At 35.7% G+C, this 21,969-nt stretch overlaps 1 protein-coding gene across 9 annotated transcripts in view; it reads left to right on the top strand.

Annotated features, from left to right (window-relative positions):
* Positions 1-21,969, top strand: part of camta1b (calmodulin binding transcription activator 1b) — a 275,092-nt gene that overhangs the window by 208,067 nt on the left and 45,056 nt on the right. For all 9 annotated transcript variants that reach the window (XM_026221894.1, XM_026221889.1, XM_026221888.1 and 6 more), the window contains one exon: positions 14,070-14,141. In XM_026221894.1, the coding sequence (XP_026077679.1) occupies positions 14,070-14,141 (72 nt within the window). The remainder of the gene's footprint in view (positions 1-14,069; positions 14,142-21,969) is intronic.

The following is a 21,969-nucleotide window of genomic DNA, read 5'->3' on the forward strand; positions in this document are numbered from 1 at the left end:
TATTGTGTATATTTATTTTATTGTATTCTGTTCTGCTTTTATGTACAGTACTTTGTTTATGGTGCGCTAGTGTACAGTGTAATTATACATTTATATGCTAAATAATATTAATTAAATACATGTCCTAAATATATGATATGAGGGTTTGCATTTACAGTATGCATTTATTTCATGTATTTATCATTATCAAATTTATTTAATGTATTATTATATATTATTTCCATTATCTATTTTATTTGTATTAATTAATGTATTTATCTTTTTTATGTTAATTCTATTCTCTTTTTTTTTCAATACAGCTGTCTATCCAAAAAGATTAAAAAAGTGATTTTTATTAAAGCTATATGTTTTATCACTTTGTGCATTCCCTGGGAATTGAACCCATGACCTCTGTGTTTCTTGCAACAAGCTCCACTGTCTAAATCACAAAACATTAGCAGAACTATTGTATGTACTTTTGATGAGCTGAAGCTCAGTTCAAGCATGCATACTGATTTGTTTTCTGGGCAAACCGTTTGGTTGGTACAGAACTGTGTGATCCCTGCAGCATGGGGAGTGTCCTAGTATAGCTAGCTTTAAAAAGCTCGGTGTTTGGCCTGGATCCTGCTGTACTCGGGATTTGATTGTGAGCAGATCTCTCTGACAGGTGTCTCAGATGGTGTTCAGATCGCATCTGGCCCAAGAGCAGAGCAACTCTCAGCGACTCTTTTCTTTTACCTGTGGGGGTAATAAAAGAGCTGGATGGCAGGGGGCCAAAGTAGAGATGAGCGTTAGTGTCATGAGACGGACGGCTGGATCCTCTGGGAATTGGCCCATTTGTTACGCACTGGGAGAGGTTGGCACAAAGAGCGAATGCTGAGGGTGTCTTTGTTTAAGGTCACGCACCAAACTGTAGATTGAGTGAATGTGACACAAGCTATTTGCACACATGCATATCAGACTAAGAAGCACACATTCATTTAGTTCTGGTTAGGGTCAAGGCTCTGTTAAAACCACTAACCTTGAGTCTTCAGTATGTAGATGCATGATGAGTACGGTCATAACTGAAACCTTAAGATATGCTTGCAGAGAAGTGTGGTGTTAGATTTTTGTTTGACAAGACAGTAAATTGACAAAAAAAATAGGAATAATTGCTTTAAATGAGAGATTCGAGTCATATCTAGAGAGCAAAATATACTATATTTGAGGATTTATTATTAACATGGGTTGTGTGCCATTTAAAATATAATTAAAAATAAGTTGTTCCAACTCCATTTCAGTTCCTGAATTGCAATTTAATTTTTAATGTAAATAAAAATAATATTAATTGAAAATAAATGAATTATAACCTTCTGAAATGCAATGAGGGTTTAATGGATCAAATTTTCAAGATTTTATTATGATAATATTATTTCAGCAATAGCTTTTTAGTTAACTATTATAGAAGTGGTGTGAAACTAAAAGCTTGAATTTCTGAATTATAATATTTATTTATTTGTATTATTTGTAATTATATTTGTTATTTTTTAGTTTAGTTTTTTTTTTTAGCAATGTTTTATTTTTATTTTATTCTATGCATTTTCTTTCTTTTATTATTATTATTTATTTGTTTGGCAAATATATTTAGGAGAAAATGTATTTTGTATGCAATGCAATGCAATTCAGCTTATATTCTAGAAAAACTGTACTTTTGCTAGAAAAACTAGACTTGGAATTCTTTCTGTGAATTCTGTTTCTGGTTAAATGGCCAATTCAAATTCCTATAATTGAACAATTTTGCACAAACCTATAAGAAACCGACCAATCAGAGTAACCTAGCAACCACCCCAATATTCTATCTTCCACCCAAAGCATAGCAATGTGCAAAAAATACACACCCTAGCAACCACCCAAACACTGTAGGAACCACCTAGCAACCACCCTACATGTGGGCATGTCCTCTCTTCACTTTTGGCCAGTGAGCAACAACAAAGCAATGTCCACTCACGCAGCACACATTCTGTTAAAAATCTTGTATCTCATTCTGTCACTCTCATTCTTACAGATTCCCATCAGCTTCGGTGGATTTGTAAGTGAGACGAACAGATTTGCGCTTGTGATTATCTGACAGTATCATCTCACAGCTGATGAGAGACAGAGAAACTTCATTGGTGCTTCTTTTAGATTTCATTATAACAGATCTGCCTGCTGTCCAGGAGTAACCTTGCCTCTCGTGCTCTCCCTATTCTGTTCTACAAGTTACTCCAATCTGTATGTGTTTTTACCCCTCCTGTCGCTCTCCACCTCTGGCTGTCCTTCTCCCTCCATCTGTTATTTCTGGCAGAGGTGTCACTGCTCAAATATGACCCACATACACTGACTTGAGGTGCTGTCGTGAGTACGCTTGTGAGGTTAATGGTCAAAAGCTGCTTTTGTTCGTTTTTTAATTCCTGTGGTGCTCTTAATGAACACATTTCGTGTAATTACACACACATGCGTATGCAGCTCTGCCCACCGGCCTCTGAGACCGATGTATCAGCATCCACAGACTATCACTTCTCAAATGAAATGACTTTGGTTTTTCTCAACACTTGTTCCACACCGGTGGATTTTGTCTGTAAAGGAATCAGAATAAGGTGCAGCTGAAGGCGAAATCAAGAGCGTGCTAACCGAGACGCAATCTTAAAATTATCTTTAATTATTAAGATAATGGCACCATTGCCTCAGGAATTAGCAGAAGCTCATTTTAATCTCAGCTAATTTGTCCTTATGGGTGGAATGAGTAAAGAAGTGCACAGCAGCTTTTTTTGTCATTTTAATGACATTTGTTGGCTTAGTACCATTATTTGCATTATTATGCTAAAAACAGATTTAAAACCAGTTTTACATAACGTGTGTGTGTGTGTGTGTGTGTGTAATACCCTTTTTGAAATAGCTCTATAGTACTTGCATACTATTTTCTGTTTATACACATTTATATATATATATTTATAGTAGAAATAGTTCGCCATTCCAAACTCATGTGAGTCGTTGAATTGTTCACTTTACAGATTTGTTGAAAAACACAAACACTAAAGGACTTATATATATATATTAAAATTTACATTAAATTTATGCATTTAGCAGACACTTTTATCCAAAGCTACTTACAGTGCATTCCGGCTATCAATTTTTACCTATCATGTGTTCCCGGGGAATCGAACCCCCAACCTTGCGCTTGATAGGCAAAGCTCTACCAACTGAGCTACAGGAACATATAGGACAGTAGAGCTGAGAAAAAGTGCTTTAACACTAAAAAATTCACGCACATCAGCATTTTAGAGAAGAAGAAGCAAGAATAGAGCCAGCTTTCCCCAAAACCCCAGGCTGAGACACAGCAGAGGAGAATGAAATACGCCCAGCATGTAGAATTATAGGTAACTACATGGTGTTTCAGTGTTTTGGAGGAGAATTAGATATGGCAACAGAGAATCGCTCCTGAGGAAACAACAGCAGTGAAGCGCTAACTGTGGTTTTCAGCTGAAAACTGAGCTCATTGAGCTGCCAGCAACATCCACTTAAAGTGTGTGTGTGTGTGTGTGTGTGTGTTTGGTCCTACAGGGACTCCAGCGATTCCTCTTCCTTTTTGTTTTCCTCACATACCTTTTATTTTTTGTTCCTCCTCAGTTTTGCCTCCTCACACCTTTCTTTCTAAAGTGGTTTCTCTCTCTCTTTCTCTGCCGCTGTTTGGCTTTGATTAGATATCCGCACATTGTCATGCAAAGCGTGAGGAAGCTGAGAATACAAGAGAATTTCCTATGCGGCTCATCTGAAAGGGGTTGGATGTAATCCCTTATGTCACCGAGCGGAAAGAGGGTACTTTTTCTCACCGCACTTGATTTTTTTCTTTTCTCTTATCGTCATTCTTACACTTCCTGGTGTCTGCTTTCCAGCAGCCTCGTTGAAGCTTGACATCAATGTAGATCGATGAGGACCCATTCACTCGCGTGTCGTCCGCCATCAGACTTGTGTATGTTTTTAATTAGACGTCCTTCCTGTATTGTTCAAGAAATTAACACTGCTTTGATTTGTACTCTTTTATGTAGATGAGTATTGTTTGTTGCTGAGTTTTCAGAAAGCTTGTGTTGTTGATGTAATTTTCTGGTGCTGTTGTAGCAGTTGATTCTCTGAATGCTTTTGATTGTGTGCAAACAAAACAACCACAGTGGATGTGAGAAAGAACAAGCACAGATGGGATCTCAAATGACCCTCAACAAGACCCGCCCCCTTAGTTACTGTTGCTCTCGTGCCACACATCATGTTCTCACGCAGTGAAATATGCATCACGGAGCAAAGAGGACACTGACAGCACGCCAACGGACAGTCAAATCAAACTACCGGTGAAGAGTCTGTTGTTTCTTTTTGGAAATCTTTTTGGTTGTTTTTCAGATGTCTCCTGAAAAATAGACCCCAGTAATCTCACATGCATCTCAACAAGACTCAAACTGTCTTCAGACCATTGATTTATATATATATATAGAGAGAGAGAGAGAGAGAGAGAGAGAGAGAGAGAGAGAGAGAGAGTAGAATTTTTTTATTCTTATGTAACAGCATTTTTTTACATTTCAGTTAGCTTTTATTTTTATATTTTAATTTTTTCTTTCAATTTTAGTTCAAAATAAAAGTAATTTTAGTCCTTTTGTCATTTTTATTTGTTTTTGTTTAATACTTCTGTTTATATTTAAAATATTTTTAGTTTTAATTATAAGTAACTTATGTAATTAAGATGAAACACATTTAATTTGAGTTAGTTGCCAAAGTAAAAACATCACCTGATATTTACATATTGTTTTGTTTTATTTACGCCTTTTTTTTACCAAAAACAATTTTTTTATTCTTTTTTTTATTTAACAATAACAACAATTCTGTAAATTTACAATGATTTTAACCAATAAAATGTAATTATAAAATTATATAAAATATAAAATATTTCCAAACAAATTCAACCATTTCTCTTAAATTTCCAAAATCAAATTGTTTAATATATAATATCAACATTCATTTTATTACCAGTTTTATTGCTATAATTTCATAGCTAGTTTTATAAAAACAGTAACTATCATTTGTGTACATTTTTCTTAGGAAATGTTCAACCTTTAGAATTTAATTTAATTTAATTTAATTTAATTTAATTTAATGTCATTATACACTGGTAAATTGGAACTCTATTTGAATATTTTACAATTAAACTCCATTAGAGACATTGTAAATTCTTTAATTAAGCTCCATTATGTCTTTTGAACTATGAAAGAGTGACATCTGAGCAGTAAAATGTCTCTGTAGGTCCAGATAAAGCAAACACTTATTAATTATTTAGTTGCATCAATTGGAAACAATTTTTTCTACATGCACATGCTACAAAAATTATCATAGCGTGTTTATTCATCAAGTTACATAATGCTCCGTATTTATGAGTGCTGTAGTCTGGCTTGTGTGTGTTTATTTATCTGGATTAACTGTGTGTAAATGAGCATCTGAGGGTCGTACCCATGGGCCATAGAGTCTCTTGCTGACAGGTGGAGCTATGATTGACTCGATCACACACACACACACACACACACACACACACACACATTGACCTCTGCAATCCATATATGTGCATTTCTGTAGGAATGAGCATAAAAGCATGCCTGCTTGTGACTTACTGATCCCAGACGATCATGAAACCAGATCATCCTCCCGCTACAGTTCAACCGCAGCTTTGTATTTCAGCACATAGCTTGTGTTTTGTCCGAAACACGATCATCACAGTGTGGTCGTCCACTGCTGTACATCCAAACTGAAGTGAAAATATAAGCAGTTTTACCATGCAACACGTATAAAACCTCTCTCTCTCGCTCTCTCTTTCATTGTGCGTTCGGCGTTAGTGTACTGAAAGATTAAGTAGCTCCGAGGGGCCCGTGTTTACAAATATGCAGCCGCCAAACAGACCAAAGCCTCCGAATGACTGTGGAATACAAATAGCTTTTTTATCAGCGCTGAGCCTCTGCCCAAAGAAATTGTGTTTTCCATCCTTTCCTCTTACGCCAATGAAATATAAAGCTTTATTTTCCTCTCTCTCTCTCTATATATATATATATATATATATATATATATATCCCAAATCTGGCAGGAAGCTGTAAGTGTTTGCCCCCTACACTACTTCATACACATATGCACAGACCCTAAAGTAGATGTGAGAGACACATCATAACCCATCAAAACTAAATCCCTCCCATTATAATCAATAAAGTGGATGCCTGGTCAGGACGCCACTTTTCTGTTTGTTTCTTTTTATGTATTTATATATGTATTTATTATTTTTGACATACAGCAGGGCTACTATATAAAATAATTAGCTATAATATATATATGATATATATGTGTGTGTGTGTGTGTGTGTAGATTGTTTATTTATATAATATTATAATATTTAATATATATAGTGTTCATATAAACATTATTTACTATATAGAATACATTTTATAATATACATAATATACTAATGAATAATTAATACAAAAAATAAGTTACTTTCTTAATAATACAGATTATATAATATATTAATAATACAGATTAATAATACAGATTATATAATATATTATTTAGTATATTATATTATAACTATCATATATATTTCATTATATTTTCCTTGTAATATATTTCATTTACATTTACATGCCACATAACACAAAGGAAAAATGCAGAAACTATCTTTCTCTGGTTTGTTTCTCTCACTCTTTCCTTTTTAACCCCCCCCCCCCCCCATCTTTTTCTTTCTCCATTAGCCACCACTCCCACCCTTCATCATTCCCTCGTCCTACTTTTCTTGCTCTGTTGTTCTTTTTCCAGGCCGCACTTTTGTCCGTCCCTTCCTTCAGCAGCAGCGGTGGGAATATTAGCCGGCAGACAGATCATTTAGGGGTCAGACCTGCGAATGTGTTAATTGTGATTTATAGCTGAACTGAATTTAAGAAGAGCTTTTCCTTATTGACCACCTGAAGCTGAGACCCTGGGAACAAAAGTTTGCACCATTTCTTTCTCCTTAACAGTGTACGGTGCTCTCAAGGGTTCTGTCAGCCCCAGATACTCATACAATTTTAGGATGAAGCACATTAGAACTACCGCAAACGAAGGCAGATTCAATTCTGGAAATGATGATCCTGGAGGGCAAGGTCTGTGAGGTGAGCAGGGCACGATCTCACAGGAAGCGACAGAATGAGGAAGACCACTGACCTTTACCGTAAAGACGATTCTTCCTTGTCCTCTGCTCTATTTCCTGTGCTAATGTCCATCTATAAGTAATGCTCCTACACCACTGACGCCGTCCTCGTCCAGGTACATCTCCATTATTAATGGCTTCTGGGACATGTGGGGTCAGGAGTGAAGCTAGGTGTCTTCACGAAGACACCAACAGATTTGTGAGCAATTGTGAGGTGAATTTTGTGCACTGCTTAACTCTACATAAACCATAGATTTCAAAAACATTATTATAAACATTATGACATTATAATATGATAAAAAAAATCCAATGCTATATATAGGTCCTTAAAAGGTCTTAAATCAGAGTCGAACGTCTTAAATTCATAAAGTCATGACATTAAAGGATGCATGCATTGCTTAAAAATGAATATCTTCTTCAGTATTTGTGTCTTGTTGTCCAGTACAATAAACAGTGCTTTTAGATCATCGTCATCTTTCTTGCCAAATGATAATAGTCCATCCAGACACTTGAAATAATAACCCCATGTGTCCCAAGAGGTGATTTGCGCATTGCTTTACAAAGCCTGTGCTGTGGCTTACTGTCCTGGGGGTGCTTGAATCGGTAGTGGCCATGAAAAGAGGAGAAAGAGGGGTGTATCTGTCCTTCTTCATCAGTAGTCTCCTCTGAGTCGCAGCCCCTCAGGTGCTAACTGTATGGGGATTCGGTTTGGTGCCTCTTCAGACTCTCAATGGCTCTGTCTCGCCCATTCCACTGCCTCCAATCACAGACGCCACAGGATGACCCTTATCACCGGCCGATAAAAATCCACCCTCGGCAGGGAGATAAGAGAAAGAGGGAGGAAAAGGAAGAGAAGAGTGCATCTGTACGGTTAGATAAAGGAAAGACGCTCTTGACAGACTGAGGATGTTTTGAATGTGAGTATTCACAGCGCTCCAGGCTCCAATGCAATTTCTCCAGGATAAAACGATTGTTGTAAGCAGAGGTTTCTCTGACCGGAGTCCTTAGGAAATAGCCAGTTCCCTTTCTAATCACAGAAGTCTTTACATGAGTACAGCGCCTCTGGCTTTCTCTTTTTCCAGTATTCTGTCTATTCTGTCTTTCTACAGTCGATGCTTTTTGAGAATATAGTAGTATGTACTGTATAGTGCTTTGGGTGCATGGAAAGATCCGGGGATCCAGAAACACAAATAAGTCAGTATGCACCAGTAATCGACCCAGGAAGCATCTCTAGACTTTTAGCACATTTGATCTGGGCTGATCTAAAAAGAAAATACAGAATTATTTAAAGGTAAAGTGTGTAATCATTACATAAAATTAGATAATTTTTTTTGAGTTCAGTTGCACAATACAGTATTGGCTCTACCAATGGCATAATATGGGGGCGGGGCTACATCTGTACCACACCGTGGCAGAACATGGTTTCATTTTGGCAATTTTTTTTGGTGCTGCTAGGGATGCAAATATAAAACATTCACTCTCGCACATGCAAAATGGCATGCAGAATCTCCTGGATATGATATACTACACTCAAATCAATCAAACTAGTTCTATTTTAATGAAATGTATTATATATGAATAATAAAGTATAAAATGTAATTCATTCCTGTTATGCAAAGCTGAGTTTTCAGCTTAATTACTCAAGTGTCACATGATCCTTCAGAAATCATTTTAATATGCAGATTTATCAATGTTGAAAACATATGTGCTGTTTAATTTATATAATATGAAGTAGTTTTTTCAATCTTATGATATTTCACAATATTACAGTTTATACTGTATTTTTATCAAATAAATGCAGCCTTGAAGAGACTTCTTCTTCAAAAAAAAAAAAAAAAAAATCTTACTGATGCCACACAAACACCAATATTAAATATGATTATAATTCAGCATCCTGTTTGCTGTCTCACTTCTGCAATTGAACTGGAATTTAAAAGGCAGTTAAATTCTAAATGGTGCACAAACATGCCACACACACACACACACAGACATGACATCATCCGTTTTCCCAGCCTCTGACTCTTGTGTGCTTCAACCTTGGCTGTACGTGTGAGAGAGAGAGTAATTCTAACCTTAAAAACCTGCTGATTAAAGCTAGTTTGGAGGAATTCGATTCCGCTTAATGCCTTTGGCCCTCTGCCCAGCCCAGACGACGGATCGCCATTAACATCAACGAACAGCATGTCTTCACTCAGGTGGAGATGTGACCAGCACACATACACTCACACGTGTGTCCGGCACGTCCTGTTCCCATCTCTTCAATTCTGATCTGTCTCTGTTGATCAGCATCAAACCGCAGCATTTTTGGTGCTGTGATCCACCCGTGCCAGGTAGCACACTGCTCTCCTCCTGTTCCTGCAAACGCAGCATCCTCTGTCCTGCAGTTATCTGTCCAGGCTCGTGGGGATTCGTCGCTGATATGAGGACAGTTTGGTGGTTATTTCACTGAGGCCTTGGGTTAAAGTTCAGAGCGATAAAGCAGCGTGTAGATGATCACTTGTTTTCTCAAACACACTGACCTGTTTACTTGTTTCTATACAAAACATTTAAATTTGACTAGACACATTTTTTACATATTAGTATCTGTGAAGGGACACTAAACTAAAATAAAAAAGAATACAAACTTTATGGACTTAAAACACACAGTAAAATCACTTAAACTTTATCTAAAATTAAAATGAGAACTGGTAGCCATTGAATTCCATGGAATTGTTTTCAATGTCAATGGCTACCGTCAACTGTTTGTTTACCAACATTCTTTAAAAATATCTTCTTTTGTGTTCAGCAGAAGAAAGAAACTCATACAGGTTTGCAGCCACTTGAAAGTAATTGATGGCAGAATAAAACATTTTGAGTGAACTATCCCTTTAACGTTATTGATTTGAAATGTTTCAATAGTGAGTCATGTTTTTTTATATACGTAGTATTTATAAAATGCTGTACAATTATTATTTTTAGAAATATCATTTAGATTCATGTAATTATCTACATATACTTAGAAACATTTCAAACAATATTGCACAAAGAATGTTACTGTGAGAGTGTATCAAATACTAGCAATAGCTTTTAAAAGTTAGTTTAAAGTTGAAATAACATCAGACTAACTTTTTAGAAAGTTCCCTATCAGACTAACTGAGTTACCGCTATCTGCTTTGCCATATCCAGCGGTACTGGATTTTATTTTCTGAATGAGATTGGCAGCTCAAATCCCCGATCACCCGATCCTCTGAGACCGAATGAGTTTTCCAACAGAGTCAGAGCATTAAACACAAACACTTTCTGCCCAGAATCATCAGAGTCGGAAAGATTCATCTCTGCTTCTCTGACTTTATTTCACACCATGGTTCCTGAGTTGTGCTACAGATTCAGCCTGAATTTACTGTTTACCCAGCATGAGAAGCTGTCCACGCCAAGCTGCTGAACGCTAAATAGCCGTTAATATGGAAATGTGCACATGATTCTGATATCATTATCAAGATTCATGTTCATCTTTTTTTAAAACAGTTTTAAGAAATGGTCTTGGGCGGGAGATTTGTGATGTAGATTGTCTGGATAGTACATCAAATTAAAAAAAATCCTATAGTTCATAATGAGTTTGGTGTGAGAGTCCATTTAGTTTTAATCTGTGTCCTTGACATACAGCATCAATGAATGTCAGTGTATGATATTTCAGTGTTTTTAGAGGTTGGTAATTACAGAAAAATTGATGCGGTAAAAATTTTCTCCAGAGACTAAACCCCCTGTAGGACCAGGGTTGTAAGAGTTTAATAAAACGAAATCCATAAAAAAACAAAATAATAGTTTATATAAATGAAATACATGTAAACTGAAATGAAATAAAATATATAAAAACTTGTTTTATGTTAGCCATTGGTCGAGGAAAGATTTCTTATTTCCAATTAGTTTAACTTGATTAGTTTACGAAAATAACTCAAATTAAAACTGAAACAAAAAATTATAAAAACTAAATAGACGAAAAATAAATGAAACTTTAGCTAAAAACAGAAAATATAAGAATAAAAACTAAACCGAAAACTGAACTGTAATAAAAACTATATAAACTAAAGCACACAACAAAAATATATAAACATTAAGATTAAAACAGAAATTATAAAAACAAAAACTGAAGTCAAATTAATAAAACCTGTATTAACTAGAACAACAAAAATACTAAAAATTTAACCAAAATCTAAAAAATAAAAACTGAAATACAAATTTATAAAACTATATAGACAAAAGAATACAGCAAAATACTAAAACTTCAACTTAAATGAAAATGAAAACAAATACTCTATAAAAACAAATCTAAAAGTGAGATAATAAAAAACATCTGTATACAGAACAACACAGCAATATTACTAAAACTCAAAAAAAGCTCAAAATTAAAATAGAAAGTGTCAAAATAAATGAATATTAATAAAACCTAACAGTATCTCAGTGATACTAAAATAACTGTGTTGCCACCATTGAAAAAAAGCACAAATGAGCAGCAAACCTCTCCCTGGGGGTTCATGGTCCTGTCTTATGGAAACAACATATCAGTGTCCCGAGAAAACCTTGTATGAAAGAATCACATGAGGAAAAGGCTCACATTTCCCCTGTAGGAGATATTTAGATATTCGCATCCAGTTCAGCGCTGATATACCCAACTGAAAGGCACCTTGGCGCCTGTGTGTGCTTGTGTGTGTGTGTGTGTGTGTGTGAACACATTACTGTGTGTAGGAGCGTGTCTCAGACACGACGATGGTGCTGATCTAATCGTGTGAATGTAATTAGGGTTTAATTGCTCAGTGTGTGGGCCTCTGGCATCTGTCTGGGCCCCAGATGGCAAATAATGCCCTCTGACGCTGTCATCTCCTAATCTCACTGTTACCAAACACTTCCACACAACTCCCACTGAAACCAAACACCTGCACGCCGCTGACGGGAGGATGACCACACGCCTTTCTCTGGACTTCAGTGTTTAGGAGTAACTGACTAACCGTTCCTCTTTTCTAAATCCTAACAGGTTAGAATGAAATAAAAGGACGATCAGTTCCAGAGTTCATTGTGCTAATAAGCTTTGAACTAAAATAATGACTTGGAATCAATCATAGCAGTTTTTTTTGTTTTTGTTTGTTTGTTTGTTTTTTCAGAAACAATTGTCAGCTTTGCCTATTTATTAATGTATTTTTGGCAAAATACACATCTGTAGCTTTTGTTGGTACTAGACAGATGAAAGTTTGAGCTTTAGATAACAGGAAGTGAAGTAATACTCAAAGTTTGTGAAAAGTTCACTGAAAATAGGTGCATGATTTACTTTGAAATCATTAATTGGTCGTACATTACAAATGATTACAAAGAAATTGAAATGAACACTGAATTCAACATGAAATTTTGAAATAGAAAGACAGAAATGCTATTATATATATATATATTTATATATATATATATATATATATATATATATATATATATATATATATATAATGTAAGATATGAGATGGGTCTCGTGATCCAGTGCTGTAAATAGACTTACATTCCTCCTGTTATTGACCCGATATCAAGGACACACACACACACAGCCAGTGTCTAAAGATCATAAAGACAATCATACATGGAAGGATTGTGTCATTTTTATGTGACAGAAAGAGGGAACAAAAAAAAATAACGTCTATATGGCTGTAATATTATGACCTCATTGTTGCAGTAATAGAGCTGTGATACACTTACTTTGCTGATGGTTTGTGACTGGTAACATATTCATTAAAGGGATAGTTTATCCTCAAAAAGGACCATTTGCTGTTAATTTATTCATCCTCAGGCCATCAGAGATGTAGGTGACTGATTTTTTAGCTGAAACCATGGGTCCTTGGTGATTTATAAAATGCAAGTCAGCGGCTACTGGCGCTTTGAGAAACATATGAAATGGTGAGAAAATCATATACAGACAAGATAAAATGAATACATGTGGCTCCTGGCGATATATTGAGGTATTATGAAGTGAAACTATCGATCTGTGCAGTAAACTGAACATTATTTACAACATTATCACCTGTAATCCAGAGCCTCAGGCAAACGGTTCGGAGTGATTTCTGGTTCAAGAACGAATCATTCTTTTGAACCGGTTCTTTTTAGGGAAGTAGATGAACCAGTTCACCAGTTTCTCAGTTTATGTAAAAAGGTGAGTTGTTTAAGACTAGTTTATTCACTTAATATGCTTTAGACATGCAAAACTGTATTTCACATCATTATTGTCGCTTTAATAATATTATTGCGTGTGCATGACACCATTACGTGATTAGACAAACACACTTATTTGAGCCAGTTCATTGAAAAGAACTGTCCAAAAGAACCAATTTGTGTAAAAGAATAGGTTTGAGGCTCTAGAAATAATGTTTTAAATGATACAGACAGATAGTTTCACTTCGTAAGAGCTCAACATGTCAAGAGGCACAGACATTCATTTTGTGTCGCGTGTATAAATGATCTTTTCACTCTCAGTGTCTGTAGCCATTGACTTGAACTATCTGAACCACCAAGGACCATGATTTCAACTAAAAATCTTATTTAAATTAACAGAGAATTTATTTTTTGGGGTGAACTATCTCCTTAGCTCTACACTCTTAAAAATAAAGGCTCCAAAATAACAGTGATGCAATGAAAGAACCATTTTTGGTTCCTCAACGAACCTTCCAGAAGCTTTTGTTTAATGGAGTGAATCCATGGATGTTAAAGGATCTTCATGGAACCATCAATGCCAAGAAAGAAATGATGCTTGTGTAGTATTTTGTAGTTGATTCGGATGTACTGGTGTGTGTGCCATTTATTGCTGTTGATCTGATGTTCGTGTGTTTATTCTCCTGACGGTGTTCTCTGTGTTTTATTTCAGTGTCTGTACGGCTGCTATGTCCATTCCTCCATCATTCCTACGTTCCACCGCCGCTGTTACTGGCTGCTGCAGGTAAGAGTTCAGCTCCTTTAACTACTTCTTAACTCTAAATGATGCTGATCATATGCAGGACTATCACAGCTCCAAACATCTTTCATCACCCTCCTGTAACTAATAACTCTTGAGCTCTATGTCTCTCCCTCTCTGTTAAATGCATGACCAGTCTGACAGCGGCGGCAGTAATTGAGGGTCATAAAGACATTTGTCTGTGTTTATTAGCAGCCAGAGGTCATGGCTAGATGATGCTTTGGGCTTGTAGACACGTCACAGATCAGATTCTTCTATTTGCCTGTTTATAAGTGAACTACAGAGTTTGTTTGGTCGATCTCTGAGACCTGTGAAACTACTCAAGTGTTGTCCGCAGACTGACAGAAACTATAAGCGAGCAAGATGTGAGGGTTTTTGCGCCGCAAGCAGCGACAATCGAGATGTGCAAGCTTTTATTTCTTCCCCTCATCATTTCAGCGGTGCGGCTGGCTGTCGGACATCATTTACATCAGCGAAACGGTGGCTAGCCAACTAAAAGACCTCAGTTTGGGGGTTTAGTTGACTAGTTGAAGATAAAGTTAAGAAGTTGTGCAGGTCCTAGCATGTGTATGACATTTGTATATGTGTGAAATTTTGGGCACATGTGTGAGGATTTGTCTACTTCGTTGAGACCAAATTTCCCCACATGGATAATAAAACCTGAAATCATCTACACTGTGCGGAGCAGCAAACGGCGCCCGTGAGGAAACGACTTAATAAACATACTAAATAATGTCTTCATGAGAATATAAAAATGCAATGGGTTAGCTTTAGGTGCAGGGGATAGAAAATATTATTAGCTCAGTATAAAAACAATCACTGGAAAATCCCAACCATGACAGAAAAGCAAGTGTGAGTGTGTGGGTTTATACTTCAGAGACGAAATTGCCTCCAGAAGTGAACTGAATCTGATAAAGCTGTTCATTTTTTCTTTCTTAAAGTAAATAATATATATATATATTTTATATATATATAAATTACTCACTTTCTGAATCAAATTAGATTCACATTACTCACTTTCTGAGTGAGTAATTTGAATCACTTACTCTACCTGATTCATTCAAAATTACTGATTCATTTGGGGGTAAAACAACTGACTTTATGAGAGAGTCATTTGAATCATACAATCTAAATTTGATTCATTTAAAAAAAGAATCACTCAGTATCTAACCAAGTGGCTGACTTGATTGTCAGTCATTTGAATTAATCCTTCAGATGCTTTATTAAAAATACTGATTCATTCTGTTACAAACAAGTGACTCTCTTTATGTATTAGTCAGTTGATTTTTCTTCATTAATGTGAAAAGTGGATGACTTTATAATTGAGTCATTTTGATTATTCCCTGAACTGATTTGTTCAAAACCACCGATATAATGAGTGACAAAACAAATGGATTTCTTTACGAGTGAGTTTTTTTAATCATCCTCTTAAAAAATGTATTCAAAACCACTGATTGAATCATTCTTTCAAATTATTTGTTCAAACACCCTAATTCATTTATTAGCAAAACAAGTGGAATTCTTTAAAATCATCAGAAATCATAAGAAGTCAGAAAGTATCAGTATTAATAAAAAAAATATGGCATCAAACAGTATATTTATAGTCACAAGTCATAAAACAGGTTGATTTTTGGATGAAAGACAGTTTAGTTGCCTGAGATGAACTATGAAATATCCATTATAAATCTATTTTTATAATTCAATGTGTGTGTGTGTGTGTGTGTGTGTGTGTGTGCGTGCGTGCGTGTGTGTGTGTGGTTTAGTCAGAATGGAAGTGTAATGGGAGTTGAAGGATGAAAACTTTATGATAAACCATAGAACAAAAAGAGGAGAAAAGAGAAAGAAGTCATGTGATAAAGCGAGTGAGCCCAGTGGTAATAAAGCAAATCTAAGCTGTCGGATTTCTCACAGTTACAGAGGCCTGAGCTCAGCTGGGCAGGTAAAAATGATTGATTACAGAGAGGACGAGTCCACCTACATTACACACACAGAGAGAGAGAGAGAGAGAGAGAGTAGACCTACCCACACACACTCACAACGTTTAAAACTTTCATCCTTACACCGGCACACCTGCCCAATCACAAGCAGATTATCATCAGCAGCGTTTGATTTATGAAGCACCACTTGCTACATATTAATGTTATAACACGGGATGGCGTCTGCATACAAATAGAGCATAACAGTGGGGCTCTGAGATAAAAATCCCATTCGTTTATTCCATAGAGAAATTGATTTTTAGTGATAATGTATAAACCCTTCAGCGCAGACCTACGGTGAGCTCTGAGATTGTTAAGTGATGGTCTAAACTTCTGCAGACTTCTAAAAATCATATTTAATAGTGAAGAGGTGTGACGAGCTCCACCAATCAGATCAAAGTTGCTGTTACAGTGGCCAAAGAGCAGCATTGTGAATGTAAATATAAATGATATGTGATTTAATGGTTTTGAAAGAAATATCTTCTGCTCACCAAAGCTAAAATTATTTGATTAAAAGTACAGTAAAAAAATCATTACACCAGTCTTCAGTGTCACATGATCCTTCAGAAATCATTCTGATATGCTGATTTGATACTCATTAAATATTTATTATTAGCATTAATTATGAGAATGGTTGTGCTGCTTCATATTTTTGGTGGAAACCATAATTCTTTTTTCAGGATTCTTTAATAAATAGAAAGAATTTATTTGAAATAGAAAGCTTTTTAAACAATATAAATGTCCACTGTCACTTTTGCTCAATTTAATGCATCGTCGCTGAATAAAAATTCAGCAGTGCTGTATGATTGGCATAATATCCATCATCATGTTGTAGGTGTTTGTTGTGCAAAATGCAAGCAAGCATATGTTGATGTAATCATGTTTGTGATGTCATAAGCATGACGGATTCATAACGAGGTGTTATTTAAATGTTTGGGTTAAAAAGAAGAAAAAAAACCTTAGGAGGAACCTATCCATCTCTGCTCAGCAAAGTTTTTTTTCATACATCAGTTAAGAAACCAGCCATAAGATAATAAGATGGTTGTATTAGCAGTTAGCAGTCAACCGATAGAGATAAATGAGTATTAAAAGGATAAAGGAAGTGAGGAGCTGTGCTGCACACATAAAGAGGAAGTTGAATGTGTTTGCGCTCAGAGATGCTCATTGACTTATGCTCCACAAGGTTACACAGCAGTGACTGGTGCCCCGCTGAGCTCTCCGATAGCTCAAACACACACACACACACACACACACACACTTCATTTGGCACTGTCAATCACACCTGTCAAGGTCAGTCTTTGTACTTTTGTCCACATTCATCACTTAAAGTTTTAGAAACTTAAAAGCCCATGAGCCATGCTATCATGAAATAGATGGTTAACCTATATAGTACAACTGGAAAGTGAAAAAAGAGGCAACAACAATGCACAGATAATAAAATTAAAAAAAGATATGTAAATAAAATATACATAAAATTGTATGTTATTAAAAAAAAAACTTACTAACCATGTTAGATCATGACAGATGATTTAACCTATATGTTTATTCTGAAAAAAATAAATTAAAATAATACAAACTAAATAAATAAATAAATACATTGGTATAAATTGATAGATGGATGCATAGATAATAAATTAAACTAAAAAGCTGAAAATAAAGAAAATGTTTCATTTTTTTAATAAATAATAATATAAAAGGCAGAAAAAGCCTATTTTAAAATGTTTACGTCATAATAAATATTTATACTAAAATCTGTTAAAAATGTTAAAAATATTGTGTTTAAAATAAATCCAAGAAATAAAGAGAAAGCAAAAAAAAAATTATGTTGCTCAAAATAAATTATGTAATGAAATAAAAGTTATTTTATGCTTCCATTTGTTAAAAAATATAATAATATGCATATAATAACTTTTCTGATGTTAAAGTGCTTTCTTATCAGAGCTGGTCACTTCATATGTTGGTTAGACGGTTTAAATGGAGAGTTTATGTGCAGAATAAGCTGCAGTGTGGAGCAGACTTGTGACAGTCAGGAGTCTAGACAAGTCACCCTTCATCTCTCAGTCCTGAAGGCTACAGACGGCCCCAAAAGAGCCTTTTATTTATTCATTCAGCCATGCATTTTGCCAGCGGTCTGCAGGGGCATCTGAAACCCTGTATGGCAGGCCACATGTCTGCTGTTTACCACGAGTGTCATCTGAATCCTCATGCGTGAGAATGTTTTTAATGTCTTATGCAGCATTAAGGGCTGCAAAACACACATAGTGAGAAAATGGATAAAGTTTTATTGCACCCAACATTCTCTTTCTTCCTCTCTGTGTTCTTTCTGTCTGTGTTCTTCCACACCACCTTGTTTTTTTTATTTTTTTGATTTCATGTCTTTTGACAGCCTGTTGAAACTGTGACCACATTCTTGTATTGCAGTTGACCCGTCCATTCAATTCCATTTCATGCTGAGTAAAGCGAAGCCATTTGCTGTTTCCGCCAGGCATTAGAGAGCGATGCTGGGCTCTGGTCAACACACTTCAGCACTGCACTCAATACAGCGTTAACATTCACCTTCAGCTCCACAAGCTCACATCCAGCTTCATTCAGAGCACACAACTCCATTCTTACAGCTCCGTTTTTACTTCATCATTAAGGACCTAGTTTCCTTTCTCAATAAATGTTGATGGTCTTATTAAGCATTTTTTCTAAATATATATTTTATTTCTTTTTAAAAAGTTATAAACTGTCATCAAAATGTTGTGACTGTATTTTTGCTTCTTAAACTTTTTTTGCTGCTGTGATTCCAATGGCAATCCAAAGTGGAATCCAAGCAACTCTCAGTGAATAAAATTAAGTCCCGTCATTCATTATTTTCTGCTAAATGTTCCACTTTGAAACGCACTTTAGAAAAAAAAAAAAAGATACTTGTTATATTTATTTTCCTTTATATCTCACAGTTGCAACTTAATTTTTTATTTTTCACTATTGCACAGTGTGAATTTCTATCTCACTGCTGCTATTTTATTTGACGTCATTGCAACTTTGTTGTCATTTAAAACAAAAAAAGACAAAACAAGATCATTTTTAGTTTTTAATCTCACAATGACCTGTTGATTAGGAAATGGACTTCCGTACATTATCAAAATGAAAAACGATTGTGGATCATTAAATTAATAAAAAAGTGACAGTGAGGACATTTAAAATATTACAAAACATTTTCATTTTCAAACAAATGCTGGTCTTTTGAACTTTCTGTCCTATGCTTTTTATTGTATCACAGCTTCCATGAAAGTATTAAGCAGAAAAAGTGTTTCAGCACTGATGATAATCATAAATGTTTCTTGATCAGCAAGTCAGTATATATTAGAATGATTTCTGAAGATCATGTGACACTGAAGTTTGGAATCATGATTCGGCTTTTCATCAAAGAGATCAATTTCATTTTACTATTTATTACAATAGTTTGAAACATTTGAAATTGTAATAATATTTCACAATTGTAATGTTTTTATTGTACTTCTGATCCAATAAATGCAGCTTTGTTGAGCAGTCAAAATTTCTTGAATTAAAAAATGTCTCACCAATTCTAAACATTTGAATTCTGCTTAAAGATCCTAGCAAACCCAACAGGAGTTTTGTGGGGTTTTAGTCCATGTCTGGTGGCATTGTATGCCTAAAGCTGACAAAAACTTTTAGGAGATATATGCATATAAAACCCACTGTCTTTGCCTTCTGGGAAAATGGGCCAAAATATTGATGACTCAACTTGTTTGCAGGGGACGTATGCTAATTTTCAGATGTAGATGCTCTCTAGAATGAGAATGTCCCTCCCAAAGAAACGAAGTTAACTCAAGGAAATCGGTTATTTATAAAGAGGACAAGTACTTGCGTATGTCCTGCTCCTTCAATAAAAATAAAAAAATGGAAAAACGATTTCCATATTAAGCTAGGAAACTCTCAATAGTCAAACATGCTTTAAAATAAGTATTTCATAACAAAAGTTGAGTAGTGAGTAATGACACTTAAACCTTTGGAAAATTAAGGCGCTATTCATTTCCTTTTGAAGATCAGTGCTGTTCTTTCCCAAAAAGACTAACTTGAAAAGTGAAAGCCGTGACTTTAGCACCCTAAGCCCTCCGTCTGAACACTACGTGACACATCGAAGCCTCTTTGTCAAGTCCTTGAGGAGAACTGAGACTTCCTCTGCCTGCCAATCGGAGAGAGGTGAAAAGCACACACACACATGCATTTGTTCAAATCTGCAGATCCTCAGGAGATGCTTGTGACCCTCACTCAGAAGAGGTCCTGAGACAAATGTGGCGTGTTGTGGAGCCAGTCAGCCATTAGTGCTGTTTTCCCCTTGACCTCTCAGACAGGAACAGCCATTATGCTGTTGTTCGAACAGAAACCTCAAGGTGGGTTCAGTGTTTCAAAGCCCGGCAGGTTTCAACTGGAAGTAGCGCTGGAGAGGTTTTCTGAAAACATAAGGGTGCAAGCGTGTGTTTGAGAGACAGACGGACAGAGAAAGAAAAGCATAAGGCAGGGAGCAAGAGCTCATGGCCCAATAAATAATGCATCCTTCCTGAAAGGCCTTCAGGTAGCGCTGAAACCGAGCGGGTCTGGAGCTGATCACACCCTCAAACAGACAGAAAGACACGGCGGATGCTAGATAATGCAAACTGAATAAAACGGGAAAAGCTCTTTATCAAAATGTAACAGATATATCAAGAATTCATGCCTAACCATGAAAAGCTCCGGTGCCAGATCAGGAAGCATAAAGACTTCTGTATCTGTGTCCAACAACACACACTGTCAGAAAAAAATACAATGGCATTACCCTTTCAAAAGGTAATAATATGTACTATTTAGGGAAGTAAGATACTATAATGTACCTTTTAGCTGTACCGTATTTTCCGGACAATAAGTCACACTTTTTTCATAGTTTGGCTGGTCCTGCGACTTCTAGTCAGGTGCGACTTATTTATCAAAATTAATTTGACATGAACCAAGAGAAATAAACCAAGAGAAAACATTACCGTCTACAGCCGTGAGAGGGCGCTCTAATGCTCCCCAGTTCTCCTGTAGTCTACACTGAAGACATAGAGCGCCCTCTCGTGGCTGTAGACGGTAATGTTTTCTCTCGGTTCTTGTGTCTAAATAAATGTGACTTATAGTCCAGTGCGACTTATATATGTTTTTTTCATCATCATGACGTATTTTTGAACTGATGCGACTTATACTCAGGTGCGACTTATAGTCCGAAAAATACGGTACTTTTTTTTTTTTTTTTTTTTTTTGTACAAGACTTTAACAAAATTTACCTGATCACTGGTTTTGTCCTTTTTTTATTTTCACTTTGTACCTTTCCTTCTCATTTCAGAATCTTTTTAATTCTTTTAGTCAGTATTTTTTTTAACCTCTGAAACTTTTATTTTAATTAACATATAAATAAACAATTTTAAAATCAATGTATAATTGTAAATATTTTAAATGAATAATAAAATATGTGACCCGTCACGGAAACCAGTGACACAAGTCAGCAGCACAACTTTCAAGCAAAATGAGAAAGAAGCGGGGTTTTTTTTTTCAAAATTGGTGATTTTCGGTTTTTTGCAGAATCTGTTAGTTGATATCACAAAGAAGCCTCTCCGTGTTTGAGATAGCAGTATTGGTATATTTAAAAGCGTAAATTTTGAGGTTGAAATCAGCTAGTTTGTCGGAGATTCTAGCATGCAGTAGGGGCGTTTCTTTCTTTGTCATTATTTCCATACTGGATAAGCCGGCTTCTGTTTCTTTTGTTATTGCCCCCGCCCTCCGAGGGACGCGTGGCTACTTAGTATGCAGCGCTATGG

This window comes from Carassius auratus, chromosome 36 (assembly GCF_003368295.1).
Source record: "Carassius auratus strain Wakin chromosome 36, ASM336829v1, whole genome shotgun sequence".
Lineage (NCBI taxonomy): Eukaryota > Metazoa > Chordata > Actinopteri > Cypriniformes > Cyprinidae > Carassius > Carassius auratus.